Source organism: Equus asinus, chromosome 8 (assembly GCF_041296235.1).
Source record: "Equus asinus isolate D_3611 breed Donkey chromosome 8, EquAss-T2T_v2, whole genome shotgun sequence".
NCBI classification, from domain to species: domain Eukaryota; kingdom Metazoa; phylum Chordata; class Mammalia; order Perissodactyla; family Equidae; genus Equus; species Equus asinus.
In genome coordinates this window covers 76,753,842-76,767,247 of record NC_091797.1, presented here as the reverse complement: position 1 = coordinate 76,767,247, position 13,406 = coordinate 76,753,842, and the positions used below count along the sequence as shown (strand labels likewise).

General features: G+C 53.1%; 1 protein-coding gene across 1 annotated transcript; it reads left to right on the top strand.

Moving 5' to 3' along the window:
* Positions 1-48: 48 nt before the first annotated feature.
* Positions 49-13,011, top strand: LOC106842218 (calcium release-activated calcium channel protein 1). The gene is made up of 2 exons (XM_014858600.3): positions 49-627; positions 11,259-13,011. The coding sequence occupies exons 1-2, from the start codon at positions 301-303 to the stop codon at positions 11,859-11,861; spliced, it is 930 nt and encodes a 309-aa protein (XP_014714086.2). The 5' UTR covers positions 49-300; the 3' UTR covers positions 11,862-13,011.
* The last annotated feature ends 395 nt before the right edge of the window (positions 13,012-13,406 follow it).

Genomic DNA, 13,406 nt, shown 5'->3' with positions numbered 1-13,406 from the left:
GGGGCGGCAGCCAATCGCGGCGCGCGCCGAGGGTCCGGGCCCCGGGATCCGGACGCTGGCTCGCGCGCAGGCTCGCGTTGCTGGCTCCCCGGGCTTTTGCAAGAGGCGCGGCGGGGCTGCGAGCTGGCGCTGCAGGCGCGTTGACGATCTCGTCGTTGTCGTCGGCGCCCGGCCACGGGAGGCCGGCCCCGCGCGGGGGCAGGCGGTCGCTGCCTCAGGCGGAGGCGGAGGTGCGGCGTGGGGTGGGGGCCGCCGCCTTCGCAGGCGCCCGGGCCAGCCCGCGCCTCTGCAGCGTGCTCCATGCATCCGGAGCCCGCCCCGCCCCCGAGCAGCAACAGCCCCGAGCTTCCCCTCAGCGGCGGCAGCAGCAACAGCGGCAGCCGCCGGAGCCGGCGCCGCAGCGGGGACGGAGAGCCCCCGGGGTCGTCACCGCCGCCGCCGCCGCCGCCTTCTCCTCCTCCTCCTCCTGCAGTCACCTACCCGGACTGGATCGGCCAGAGTTACTCCGAGGTGATGAGCCTCAACGAGCACTCGATGCAGGCGCTGTCCTGGCGCAAGCTCTACTTGAGCCGCGCCAAGCTCAAAGCCTCCAGCCGGACCTCGGCTCTCCTCTCTGGCTTCGCTATGGTGAGCTCGGGCCGCCCTGCCCTGCCCCCTCTCCTGTCCTGATTGTTCCCTCCCGCAGCCCCGATGGGGCCCACAGGGGAGCAGGCGGGCTGGGGTGAGGGGAAGAGCTGGGAGAAGACTCGTGGACCCTGGAGGGGACCAGAGGTGTTGGACGTGAGCACAGATGAGCGACAAGTGATACCCGATTTGGGAAATTGGGAGGGTGACAAACCATACAAATGTCCAGGGTTGAGGGGCTCAGGTGCCTTCAGATGTGCAAGCTCGATGCAGCAAGGAGAGAGAAACAGCAGGATCCTCGAAGTAGATGTGCAAGAAGACCGTCCCACATATGTTCAGGGAGAAAGGAAGGACACAAAGGGTCTGATCTCCTTGGGAGCAGGTGTCAGGAGGTGGGAAGAGAGGGACCTCTGAGCTGTCTGTCTTGTGCCCCCACACTTGAGGTCAGAAGAGGCTGGCCATGTTCTTTTATTACCTGGTAGAGGGGATTTCCTGACACCCTTTCTCCCACCGCATTTTCTGAGAGCCTGAGCCTGCTGTGCTGACAACCACTCCTCACTTTCAGTTTCTTCCCCAGAAACTTGCCACTGAGTCACTGGGTGTGGGGGAGGAGGGTGGGACATGTTCCTGTTGAATGGGCTCTTTCTTGATTTAGGGGGTTGGCATAGTTTCCTCTCCCCTTGCCCTGCTGAGCTAGAGTAGAAACAAGCCTCTGATGGGTGGGATGGGTGAGACACAGGTTGGGCGGAGAAGTGGCCTTGGGGATGCCTTAAGGCCTGGAATCTTGGAATCTTGGGACTAGGCCCTACGTAACAATTGATTATTATCACTTTCTTGGTGACATCAGCTCTCTTGAATGGGGTCAGCCCCCCCCACCCAAGGTCTCTAGCCTAGAGCTCTCCTCCCTTTCCCAGTGATTGAGCTGAGCCCTTGGCCTTGAGGGAGGGCGTGGCTGCACCCTTCTGTTTTCTTGGGAAGGGAGTGTGTCTGGTCCTCTCGCTGAGTTCTACAAACAAGTGGGCCGGTGCAGTGGAGCCTGAACTTTTTAGAAAGCCTGAGCAGGCACAGAGCACACCAGCCACAGTGGAAAGGCCAGGTGACCGGGTGTGGAGAAGAGCTCTCCCAGCCCTGCCACTTGCTGCTTGTGTGACCTCAAGCAGAGCCCTCTCTGGGCCTTGATTTCTGAATCTGTAAGTGAAGGCTGCTGCTCAGAAGTTTCTCTGACTTTAAGAATTAAGTTGAGGGAGCCCTTGAGAGGGGGTGAGATTGTGTGTGTGCATGTGCAAGGGAGTGGGAGTCTAGTTTCTGGTTTAGGTCAATATGATGAATTCCATCCTATGTTCTGTCAGTCCCAGATCCTGTGCCACCCATCTCTGCCTTGTGCCTGAAGAATCTCAAAGAATAGCTGACATTTACCATGCACCTGCTGTGTACTAGACACTGCATAGGTTCCTTAACTTCCATACTCCTCAGCCACCCTTTTGAGGTGAGTCTTGTCATGGGACTGCCCGAAGGCCACCCAGCTAGTCTGCTGGAGGGAGATTTGAACCCGGCTCTGCTGGCATCCAGAACTCAGTTAGGCTCTTGTGCCATTTGTGGTGTATGGAGCTCTGATTGATATCCAGCCAGGGACATGTTAGGACCAGGCCTTCTAGGGAGTGAGAAATGGAGCAGAAAAGTTTCTTTTAAACAAAATAAAATTTTATGTTTTGGGGGAAGGGAGAGGAAGGGAGAGGAAGGGAGTGACATCAGCGATTGTCAGCTCCCCGCAGCAGGGCTCATCAGGTGCCATGCCTGTTCCCTTTTTCTTGGGATCGTAAATTCATAGCTGCCCAGGCCCCCTCCCACTCCAGGAGAAGTGAGGACCCTGCCTTCTTGAGTCTTGTCTTCCTCCCGAAGAAGCCAGGCCTTTTAATCAAATGTCACCTCCCTCTTCCTCTTGCTAAAAACAGTGTGAGGAGGCAGGGGCAGCCAGCAACTTTGGGTGGGCCTTGGCTCACCCAGACTGTCTCTTGGGGACCTTTACTTTCCCCAGCCAGGGTGGAGAAGGCTTCCTGGCTCCAAGATGGAATCCCCAAAGTTCTGCCAGCAGGGAAGGGCCGAACCCCGTGACAGCCTCCATTCTAGTGAAGCAGTTACAAGACGGTAACTGCGTTTGCCATCAGTCTGGAAATCAATGAGAAAGATGGGGTTCGGGCAGAGAGTGGGGTTCAGCAGGGCAGGTGTGCCCATGCCCCACCCCCGCCGCAGACACCCAGCTTTGTGAGTGAGCCTCCGAGAGGAAGGGGTGCTGCACAGCCCAGTGCCATGGAAACAGAGCGAGCAAGTTTCCTGGACTGCTCCCCTTTAGCCTGTGAGTCAGCACAAACAACTTCCTGCCCCCGGAGGGCTTCCTTCCTAGAGACCTGGAAAACCAGAGGAACTGAGATGACCTTTGATCTCCAGGGTGTGGGGGAGTTGGTGTGGATGGGAGGCTCACCTGCTCACCAGGTGAGATGGAGGGAAAATCTCCCAAGAGCCTGGAGGGGATTGACCCCCACCACCACCACCGTGGGTGGAAGGGCCTGGCGATGGGATCTCAGACAAGCAGCTTTACTCTTTGGGGGCCAGTTTTCTCATGTGTACGAAGGGGGCACAGATCCTCTTCCTTCATGGACTTACATAAGGATTCATTATGAGGCCAGATTGGGCCCACGAAGGGTTGAGGAATTTCCAGGATCTGATGGTGTATACCTTAGCTGGACCCTCTACTGTGCAGACAAGATTCCTGCTCCTGACAGCATTTTTAGAAACAATAGGCCTTGGCTGGGCTCAGCATTGATTCCAATGAAAGATACAAAACCGGGGGCCCTGGATGAGCACAAGATCAGCATCCTGCACCCTTGAGCCGAGGATGCTGTCATGGGCTATGATCCATGCCGTCCGTGCCTCAGTTTACCTCTCAGTGAGAGGCAGCCAGCCTCAGCTTGGCCCTGTGCCCTACAGGACCGTGGCAAGCACGCATGGCCATCTTGGTTAGCTGGGGAGGGCAGAGTGTAATGTTAGCCTAAGCAGAAGATAATTGGGAAGGTCAGCCTGCTGCTGTAAACAAAATGCCTTCCACGACCTGGGATCAATTATTTTTGGATTATCTGCCTCCTCAAGTTCTCTGCCCGCTAGCACCCTTTTGTTCCCAGGTTCCAGAGCAGGTTTAGAAGTTTCTTGGAATTTCTGTTGAAAATGAGTTGGAAGGAAGAACTCAAATCATAAGACACTGAGCCTGTGACGTGTTCGGAGTTTGGTGGGCATGGAAGTGAGAGTAAGAAGTTACCAATCACGTTGCTGATACTAATGGTAATCATTGCTGTTGTTAACTGGGCTCGTGCAGTAGGCTCGCTGCTGTGCAAAGTATTGTTGACCCGTCTCGTGAGGGTAGGTGCTCATCCTAGGTGAGTGACGTCCTCACGGTTACCTGGCTGGTAAGCTGCTGAGCTCTGGCCTGTAGTGTAGCCCCGTTGCTAGAGGAGAGGAAGCATCAGAGTTGGGTAGGGCGGAGCTGGGGGGCTCCAGTGTGGGAGAGCAAAGTAAGACAGCTTGGGTTCAGATCTGGCTCTACCATTTACAACAGTGAGACCCTGGGGAAGCCACTTAATGGCTCTGGGCCTCAGTTTCCTCATCTGTAAAATGGGGGTAATAATAGTATCAACCTCATAGGTTTGGTGTGAGGATTCACTGATTTAGCATTTGCAGAGCACTTAGAATATCCCTGGCCTGAGTACCCGGGGAACTCGCTTACCTTTGTTCCCATGGTGTTGGGACTGCCTTTATAAGGGTTAACTGATTGGGAAGAATGATTCCAGCTAAGCCTTGAGGGTGGTAGAGGTAGGGCTTGAGGAAGAGCCCCTGATCAGAGGAGGTGTCTGGGACAAAGTCACAAAGATGAGAAATTATAGGGTCTCAGGGAAGGGCAGAGGGGCTGATGTGGCTGTAGCTGAGGGTGTGTAGGGAGTAGTAGAGAAAGATGAGTCTAGCCAGGCAAGATAGTGGAGGGCCTTGCCTAGCTGTTTAGGAAGTTTGAACTCTTGTATTGGCAATGGGGAGCCATTGAAGGTTTTGGAGCAGAGGAGTTACATGATGAATTCTGGGATAATGATGATGATGTTGCTGAACACCAGGCATGAGTCTGGACCCTTTTCTTTCATTCCTTTTTTTTTTTTCTTTAGAGTTTATTTTTTCCTTTTTCTCCCCAAAGCCCCCTGGTACATAGTTGTATATTCTTAGTTGTGGGTCCTTCTAGTTGTGGCATGTGGGATGCCACCTCAGCATGGCTTGATGAGCAGTGCCATGTCCACGCCCAGGATCCAAACTGGCGAAACCCTGGGCCACCGCAGTGGAGCGTGCAAACTTAACCACTCAGCCACAGGGCCAGCCCCCTTTTCTTTCATTCTTATTGAATCATCAGAAGGCTCTTAAAGTCGTGTACTATAGATAGAAAATCTAAGGCTCATAGAGGTGAAGATCACCCAGCTAGTAGAATTCAAGCCCTGGTCTGTCTGACTTGGAACCTTTTCTGCTCAACCAACCTCTCACCCGTCACCTTAGCTGGTCGGCAACTGGGCCTTTGAAGTCTTCTGGGTGTGCGGCTCTGCACTCTGGGCTGTGTAGAAACGGAATTTTGCTGAATGCCCTGAGGGGAGGACACTCCCTGCCTAGCTGAGAAGCCTCTTGTAAAACTTCACAAGTGCCTGGTGGTGCATTTCTAGAACTTTCCACTGGGATCTGTGTTGAGCTCTGCTGGTTGCTGGGTCCGGGGCTGATGAAGGAGAAAGCTAAGGCTTCCCCAGGTGGCCTATGGCAATCAGTGCTGGGGAGAGGAGGAGCTCCCTTGGAGAAATAAAACTGAGAACATTTAAACAGAAGCCAGGAGGCTTCTCCCTGATAGGCCTTCTGGGGAGCCTTGAATGTGTTCCCCAGCAGGGACCTCTCAAACTGATAGGGCCACACGCTGTTTTCTTCAGAGGAGAATTTCCTGGGCCTGTGATTTCACAGCCTTCTTCGGGAGCATGGTTCTAATGCAGGAATCGGCCACCCTTTTCTGGGAAGGGCCGGATAGTAAATATTTTCAGCTTTGCAGGCCACACAGTCTGGGTGGTAACTGCTCAATTCCGCCATTTTAGCTCAAATCAGCCACAACTGATAGGTAAATGAATGGACGTGGCTGTGTCCCAATAAAACTTTATTTACAAGAGCTTCATTCTTCAGGCTGCAGTTTGCCAACCCCTGGTCTAAGCGGTGGTCTCCAAACTTTTGAGTGCACACCCTCCCCAAAAATTGTTCATGCTAGCCTCAGTATTTGTACGCGTATGTATTATGTTATGTGTCTGTGTACGTATATATAATACATATTATGTATGATATGTGTGCTCTAATCAAACATCATGTGCATTAAAACATACATAAAAATACAACATTGCAAAGTTGAAAAGATGAGCTAAATAATGTCATTAGAAGCTCTGATACGGTCTTCTGATTTCCAGTGGGTCACACAGGATTTAGAGACCCGGGGCTGAAATACCTATAAGTAAGGTCAGCTCTTCAACGATCTTTTCCTGAGGTCCCTAGTGGGACAAGGTCCAGCTCTAGTTGCTGGAGAAACAAAGGGAAGTGGAGCAGAGTGGAAGCAGACCTGTAATTATGTCTTTAGAGCACGTTTGTTTGGTAAGTGCGATAGTGGAGGAGCATAATTGAAGGTCGCTTATCACAGTCGTAAAATACTTATCTGCCTAAATGCTTAGTGTCTGCCATCCTCCCTGGGGCAGGAATTTTGCTGTCTGACTTCCTGCTTTCTCTCCAGCAGAGCCACAAGGTCCTCCAGGCAAACCTGACGAAGTCAGAATTAGCCAGATGAAGAGAAAGTCTAGGCTTGTTCTCCCCCCAACCCCCCAGCTGCAGGTTCAACTTAGTGGCTTATGACATAAATTCAGTGAGTCACAACCAGCGTTGGGTCTTGGTTTAAATGAAACAAGAATGGAATGAAATAAAAAACAGCATGCATGGAGTGTTGTAAGAATAGGCTGCTATTAGTGGGCTTTCAGGATAAATATTATTTGGGGAAGCTTTTGTTTCTCTTATGCATGTGCGCGTATCTATTTATAGAAACTTTTGGAGTACTGGACTGCAGTGGTCAAAGAGTCTGTAAACCTCTGGACTATGCCTCAATCCCCTCTTAATAGACGGTTTGCATTTGAGATGGGCTGGCAGGCTCAGACGGCCCTGCGTGACCCTGGGTGATTGCGGCTTGGCGGCCCTTGTGTGCCAGGCTGCAGCCACCCACCCTCCTAAAGACTGAACCAGAGAAGCCTGGGCTTGGGAAAGGAGACTTGTGTCTCCCAGCTGTGGGCCCTGGGGTCAGGCTGGGCGTGGGAGGGCTGCCTCAGAAGGGCCTGGACTTCCAGGCAGGCGCCAGGTGGCCGGGGTCTCCGTAGAGCCCAGCAGGAGTGAGGAGAGGTGGTTGGCATTCGGGCGTGGTGGGCAAATGCCTGGCAAAGCCAGCCAAGCCCTACCCTTTGCAAAATCACGTGACCCTCTTCTTGGCTCATGCTTGAAAATTGGCATCCCCAAGTCCCCTGTTGGGGAGTTCTTAGACAAGCGTGAGGGGGGGGCTGGCGGTCTTTTGCCCTTCCTACCCCTTTAGGACCCGTGTGGCCAGGTTCAAAGAGGCCCGTGGCTGGCTGGGAGCTGTTTATTTTATTTTGGGTTAACGGGCCCAGCGCTCCAGCTATATTTACCTTGCGAGGCTGCTTGCAATCTGATCTGATCTCTCTGGGACTCAGCTGGGGCCCTGGGAGTCGCCTGCCAGATTCCGTGAGGCCCCCAACTTTACTCTCTATATCCGGGGTGAGATTTCCCAAGCGGGAAGCATTCTGGAAAAAGCAGTGGCTTTTATTCCTGTGAACACTTTTCATCAGGATCCAGGATACGTGCCATCCGTTCCTTTCTTCTCATTCTGAACCATTCCTTTCCGAAGCCCCATGGCGCTGAGCTTGGTCCTACAGCCAGCCTGTGTGGTCGAAGTTCCAGAATTGTAGGGTCCTGCGAGGGTGATGGGGTTTTTTCCAGAGCACAGCAGCAGGCCCCTTCCCTGTCCTCAGAGGGCCCAGCGTCACAGGCTGAGCCCCCCAGCCCAAGACCTCAGGGAAGGCTGGCCCGTTCTGGTGTCCCCAGGCCAGGTGTGTGTTGGCAGCTATGTTTTCTGGCCCTGGAGCCTGTGGGTGTGACGAATGGTGTGTAAAGGGGGTGGTTTCAGTCCTGCTGAGGTGGCCGTCTGGCCAGGTGTGGTTTGGGGCTCGCGTTCTCCTTGTGCCCGACGTTTGCAGCTGGGGCAGCCTCAGAATGGAGCAGGTGAGGCCCAGAGTGGGGGTCCGAGACCCACACCCATCCCAAGGGGTGGAACATGGGCACATGGGGTCTGCTCTCTCCAGCCTGAGCTGAGGGCATCCAGGGGCTATTTCTCTCCCACTTCAAGCTCCGTGTTTTTTTTCTTAACTAAGATTTGTTGAGTGCCTCCTGTGGGCCGGCCCTGTGTTAAACAGTTACATGTCAAGACCTCATGTCATCTCCTCAGCAACTGCCTTAGTGCATGTGGGTGCTTTAACAGAATCCCACAGTCCCACAACAGACATGTATTTCTCACAGTGCTGGAGGCTGGAAGATCCAGGGGCCGGCTTCCTGGTTCATAGACGCTGTTCACTCTCTGTGTCCTCCATGGCAGGAGAGGCGAGGGAGCTCCCTGGAGTCTCTCTGATAAGGGCACTAATCCAATCTTGAGGGCTTCACCCTCATGACCTAATCACACCATCACACTGGGGGTTAGGATTTCAGTGTGTTAGTTTTGGGGGGACACAGACATTTAGTCTGTGGTAGCAACCATGTGAGGGAAGTACTGTTCCCCCCTTTGCACACAAGCTTTCCAGCCAGGTGGACTTGAGTTCAGATCCTCCGCTCAGCAGCAGTGTAGCCTTTGGCACCGCCAGCCTCCCCTCTCTGAGCCTCAGTTTCTTCATTTGTAAAAGAAGACTAATGATGTTGCTGATAATCGCTGACACTTTATTAAGCTTATTATATGCCAGGTCTTGTTTTAAGGGCTTTGTATGCATTAATTCATCTTATATCAACCACAAGAAGTAGGCCCTTGTTGTATATGTGGAAGCTGTGGCACAGAGTGGTTGAAATACTTGTCCAAGGTCACCAGCTTTGTAAGTAGAGGAGCCAGTTTACTCTTCATGGCTATATAGAGGGAGCGGTTCCAGGTGAGGGAACAGGGTGGGAGCATTACCTGTATGTGTCCCCCCCTATATATACCCCCAGCGGCCAGCTCAGGGCCTGATGCACCTGACGGATCCGGACGTTTCCGGTGAGTGAATAAATAGCCAGTGGAGCAGGGGCAGCCGAGCAGCAGGCTCTCCTGCCTGTCCCTTCTCTGGTTTCAGGTTCCGGGGCAGCAGGCCAAAACAGGAAGAGGAAGTGCTGGGGGTGGGGAGGTGGCAGGAGGCACGCGCTGCTGGGGTTGCCCCCCCTTTCCAGTGTGGGCAGCCCGGGGGACAGAGACCAAGGGGCCTTGGGATGCGGCCCTTAACTCTCCATGCCCTGTGGCCGGCCCTGACGCCCCGTGTCCCTCACCCGAACATACTAAGAATTCTCAGCGTTGGCTTGAGGCCATGAATGATCTTAAAAGAGGTTGAAATCCTAATGGCACAGCCCCGGATTTATATGAGCTTGAAACATTTCGTAAACTCCTGGGCTGTAAAGTTACACAATCATCACTTGTGGGAATTCCTAGGCAAAAGTCTGTGGATGTCATTGGAACTGTCAGAAAAGTCCTATGAATATATACGCCTGGGTGTTCTAAGGAGCGTGTCCCTTATTTTCACCAGGTTCTCAAAGGTCTTGGACCCCAAATCAGCTCTACACTGTGACCTTAATCTCGGCCTGTCCCCTCCTTTTGCAGATATGAGGGGAGGGTCTTACCCAAGGTCACAGGGAAGCGCAGGGGTGGTTCCGGCACCAGAACCCAGGCCTGCCGGTTTGGCCCTGGTGCTCTCTCAGCTCAGGCGTGCCCCTCCAGCAGGAGGGTAGAAACCCCAGAGGATTCGAGATAGAGACAACGGGATTGGGGATGGCGTTTCTAAACTGAATAATAATCATAATAAAGTGAACTTTCACTGAAGGTTTACTCGGTGCAAGGCACTAAGTTTTACGTGGATTGACTCAATCCTCACAACAACCCTCAGTCATGTATTCTCTTGTATACTCATGTATAAAATTATTCTCATTTTATAGATGAGGAAACTGAGGCCCAGCAAGTCAAAGGAACTTGCCAGAGTCACACAGCCTAATAAAGAGCAGAGGAGTCAGGGTTCAAAGCCAGGCAGCCTGGCTCCAGAGCCTGTGCGCCTAACCACTGCCCACACTGCCTCTCCGGGCCCTAGGAAGGGTGCGGAGGTACAAGACATGAAAGAGAACCGGGTCAGGCGTCACGGGCAGAAGGAGAGCTGGTGGGGAAGGAAGGGGCCCACTTCCCTCCCAGGAGTAAGCAGAGATCAGGGCAGGCTGGTGTGGGGCTGGCGTTAGATCTCCCGCTCTGAGCCTGGCACATACGGAGCAAACACTATCCTGAGTGGTATTGCCGTTGGCGCTGGCTGCCTCAGTCCTTCCTGCCCCGGCAGGCTGACCCTGGCAGTGTGCCCACTGCCCGCTGCTCCCGGCCCGGATCTGATGAGCTGGCTCCTTCACATGGGGGTATTTCGCAAGGCCCAGGTGAGAAGCAGCGGGTAGTAGGCCCGGAGCATGCATGTGGTGACCCTGGATCCACGGGTCTCGGGGAACTGGGGAGCAGCCAGTGCATCAGTCCTGGGGTCCTGAGCCCAGAGCCGGGACTGGGGGAGGAGACGGCCCCAGGGCTTGTCCGCACAGGCGGCTGGAGCCCTTCTCTTCTGGGAAGCCTCACCTGGTTCCTTGTTGGTTGGTGCACTGTGTTCTCAGAAAGGGCCTAGGTGTGACCTGGGAGGGCCTTCATCTCTCCCCCAACCGCAGGGTGTGAAGGAGAAGCCTCTGCTTGGGAATGGGAGTGGGGGCCAACAGGGAAGGGGTTGTTGGTTGCTTTTTTAATGCAGACTTTTTTTATCATCATAAAAATATACATAAAACTTAGCATTTTAACTATTTGTGGTGGTTGGTTTTTAATACCTGGCTGGGTGGTAATTGTAGTGCTTACCATTTGGGAAGCATTTACCATGTACCAGGAGCTCTCGTTTAATTGTTAAATGATATCCCTATTTTACAAAGAAGAAAGCTGAGGTTCAGAGAGGTTCAGCGACTTTCCCAGGGACACACAGCTAGTGAGTGGCAGAACTGGGATTCAAATCCAGGCAGCCTGGGCTCCAAGCCTGCTTTCTTCACCAATACTTTCAGCCGCTTCTCAGCCTCAAGTGGGTGGGTCTTATTCTCCCCATTATATAGATATGGAAACTGAGGCTCAGAGATGCCAAGTGACTTACCCAAGGTCTCAGAGCTTGATGGGAGGAGAGCCAGGATTTGAGTGCAGCTCTGTGGGCTGTGACCATCCTGGTGCTTAGCCCGCTCTCCCCTTCTCCCAGGTGGCGATGGTGGAGGTGCAGCTGGATGCTGACCACGACTACCCGCCCGGGCTGCTCATCGCCTTCAGCGCCTGCACCACGGTCCTGGTGGCCGTGCACCTGTTTGCGCTCATGATCAGCACCTGCATCCTGCCCAACATCGAGGCGGTGAGCAACGTGCACAACCTCAACTCAGTCAAGGAGTCGCCGCACGAGCGCATGCACCGCCACATCGAGCTGGCCTGGGCCTTCTCCACTGTCATAGGCACGCTGCTTTTCCTGGCTGAGGTCGTGCTGCTCTGCTGGGTCAAGTTCTTGCCCCTCAAGAAGCAGCCGGGCCAGACACGGCCCACCGGCAAGCCCCCAGCTGACGGGGCAGCTGCCAACATCAGCAGCAGCGGCATCACCCCAGGCCAGGCCGCAGCCATCGCCTCGACCACCATCATGGTCCCCTTCGGCCTGGTCTTTATCGTCTTTGCTGTCCACTTCTACCGCTCACTGGTCAGCCATAAGACGGACCGACAGTTCCAGGAGCTAAACGAGCTGGCCGAGTTCGCCCGCTTGCAGGACCAGCTGGACCACAGAGGGGACCACCCCCTGACACCCGGCAGCCACTATGCCTAAGCCCTCCCAAGTGTGGGTACTTCAAAGCTTTGGCCTTACGCCCTTCCCCACGACCTTGTCCTGCCCCAGCCTCAAGGACAGCCTGCACACGGGGCTGGGTTTTCATCAGAGGGCAGAGTGGAGGGAAGAGGCTTCATTTTTTAAGAGAAATTACTGCACTTTGAAACTTTCCTCTAAGAGAATAAGCACTTCCTGTTCTTCCAGCTCCAGGTTCACCTCCTGTGAGGAGGCCACCGGTGGGAGCCAGAACGGGGACAAACACTCCCTTTGTCCCTCCTCCTCCCCCGTGCCAGTGCCACCTGGATGCCTCCTGTCCTTTCCGTCTTGACCCCTCCCTCCCCGTTCAGCATCGAGTGTGTGCGTGCGTGTGTGTGTGTGAACACATAAATATACTCACAAGGGACGCCTCCTCTTGTGTCTGTATCTGTTGGGTCTCGACTGCCTGGCACTATTTCTCATGGTGCCCCAATCAGGTGAGCCTCTGAGCAGATTTTTTCAAGATTTTATTTCAAGAAATTTCAGAACTATGCAAAAGTTGCATGAATAGTAACTGAAATGTGTGTGTGTGTGTGTGTATATATATATATATATAGTCAATTCTTATTCACAGTAGTTCTGTTCTATAAAATCACTGTGAACACTGAATTAGTGGATATTGAACCACTGCTCCTAAGGGAAATACGGGGTTAGGTTCCTGCCAGCCTCCAGTTACATTTTTGTCAACCGATTGACACATAGCTTGTTTTAGGTCTGTTTCTGTTTAAAGACACCTTACTTAACATATATGGTTGACTCATTAACAGGGAACTCACTGCCAATAGCACTGTCACTTGTGCCTGACTGACACTTACCTAACGGGTATTTTCTCCGTAAGGCACGTCACAGCCTTGCTGTGCTCAGGAACAGTAGATAGCGAGTTTGCACTCCACTTGAGATCCAGTACTAACTCCTAAAAGCAAGGACATTCTGCTACATAACCTTAATTCAATGACCAAATTCAGGACATTTGATACAATACTATCACCTAATAGAGTGTTTGTGTTCACTTTCCCTCTCGTCCCAATCATGTCCTCTCTAGATGTGATTTTTCCATTCAAGGTCATGTGTTGCATTGAGTTATCACGTCTCGTTAATCGCCTTTAATTTGAAACATCTTTCTTTGTCCTTTGTAACATTGACCTTTTTTTTTTTTTGGAGGAAGATTAGCCCTGAGCTAACATCCAGCACCAATCGTCCTCTTTTTGCTGAGGAAGATTGGCCCTGAGCTAACATCCATGCCCATCTTCCTCTACTTTGTGTGTGGAACACCTACACAGCATGGCTTGAGGAGTGGTACGTAAGCCCGCACCCGGGATCCGAACTGGCGAACCCCGGGCCGCTGAAGTGGAGTGCACGAACTTAACTGCTTCACCACCGGGCCAGCCCCAACATCAACATTTTTTGAGTCCAGGCTTGTGGTTTTGTAGAATGCAGCCTCAGTCTGGTTTCTCGGATGTTTTCTCATTATAATTAGGGTGTGCATTTTGGCAGGAATATTTATCTCCA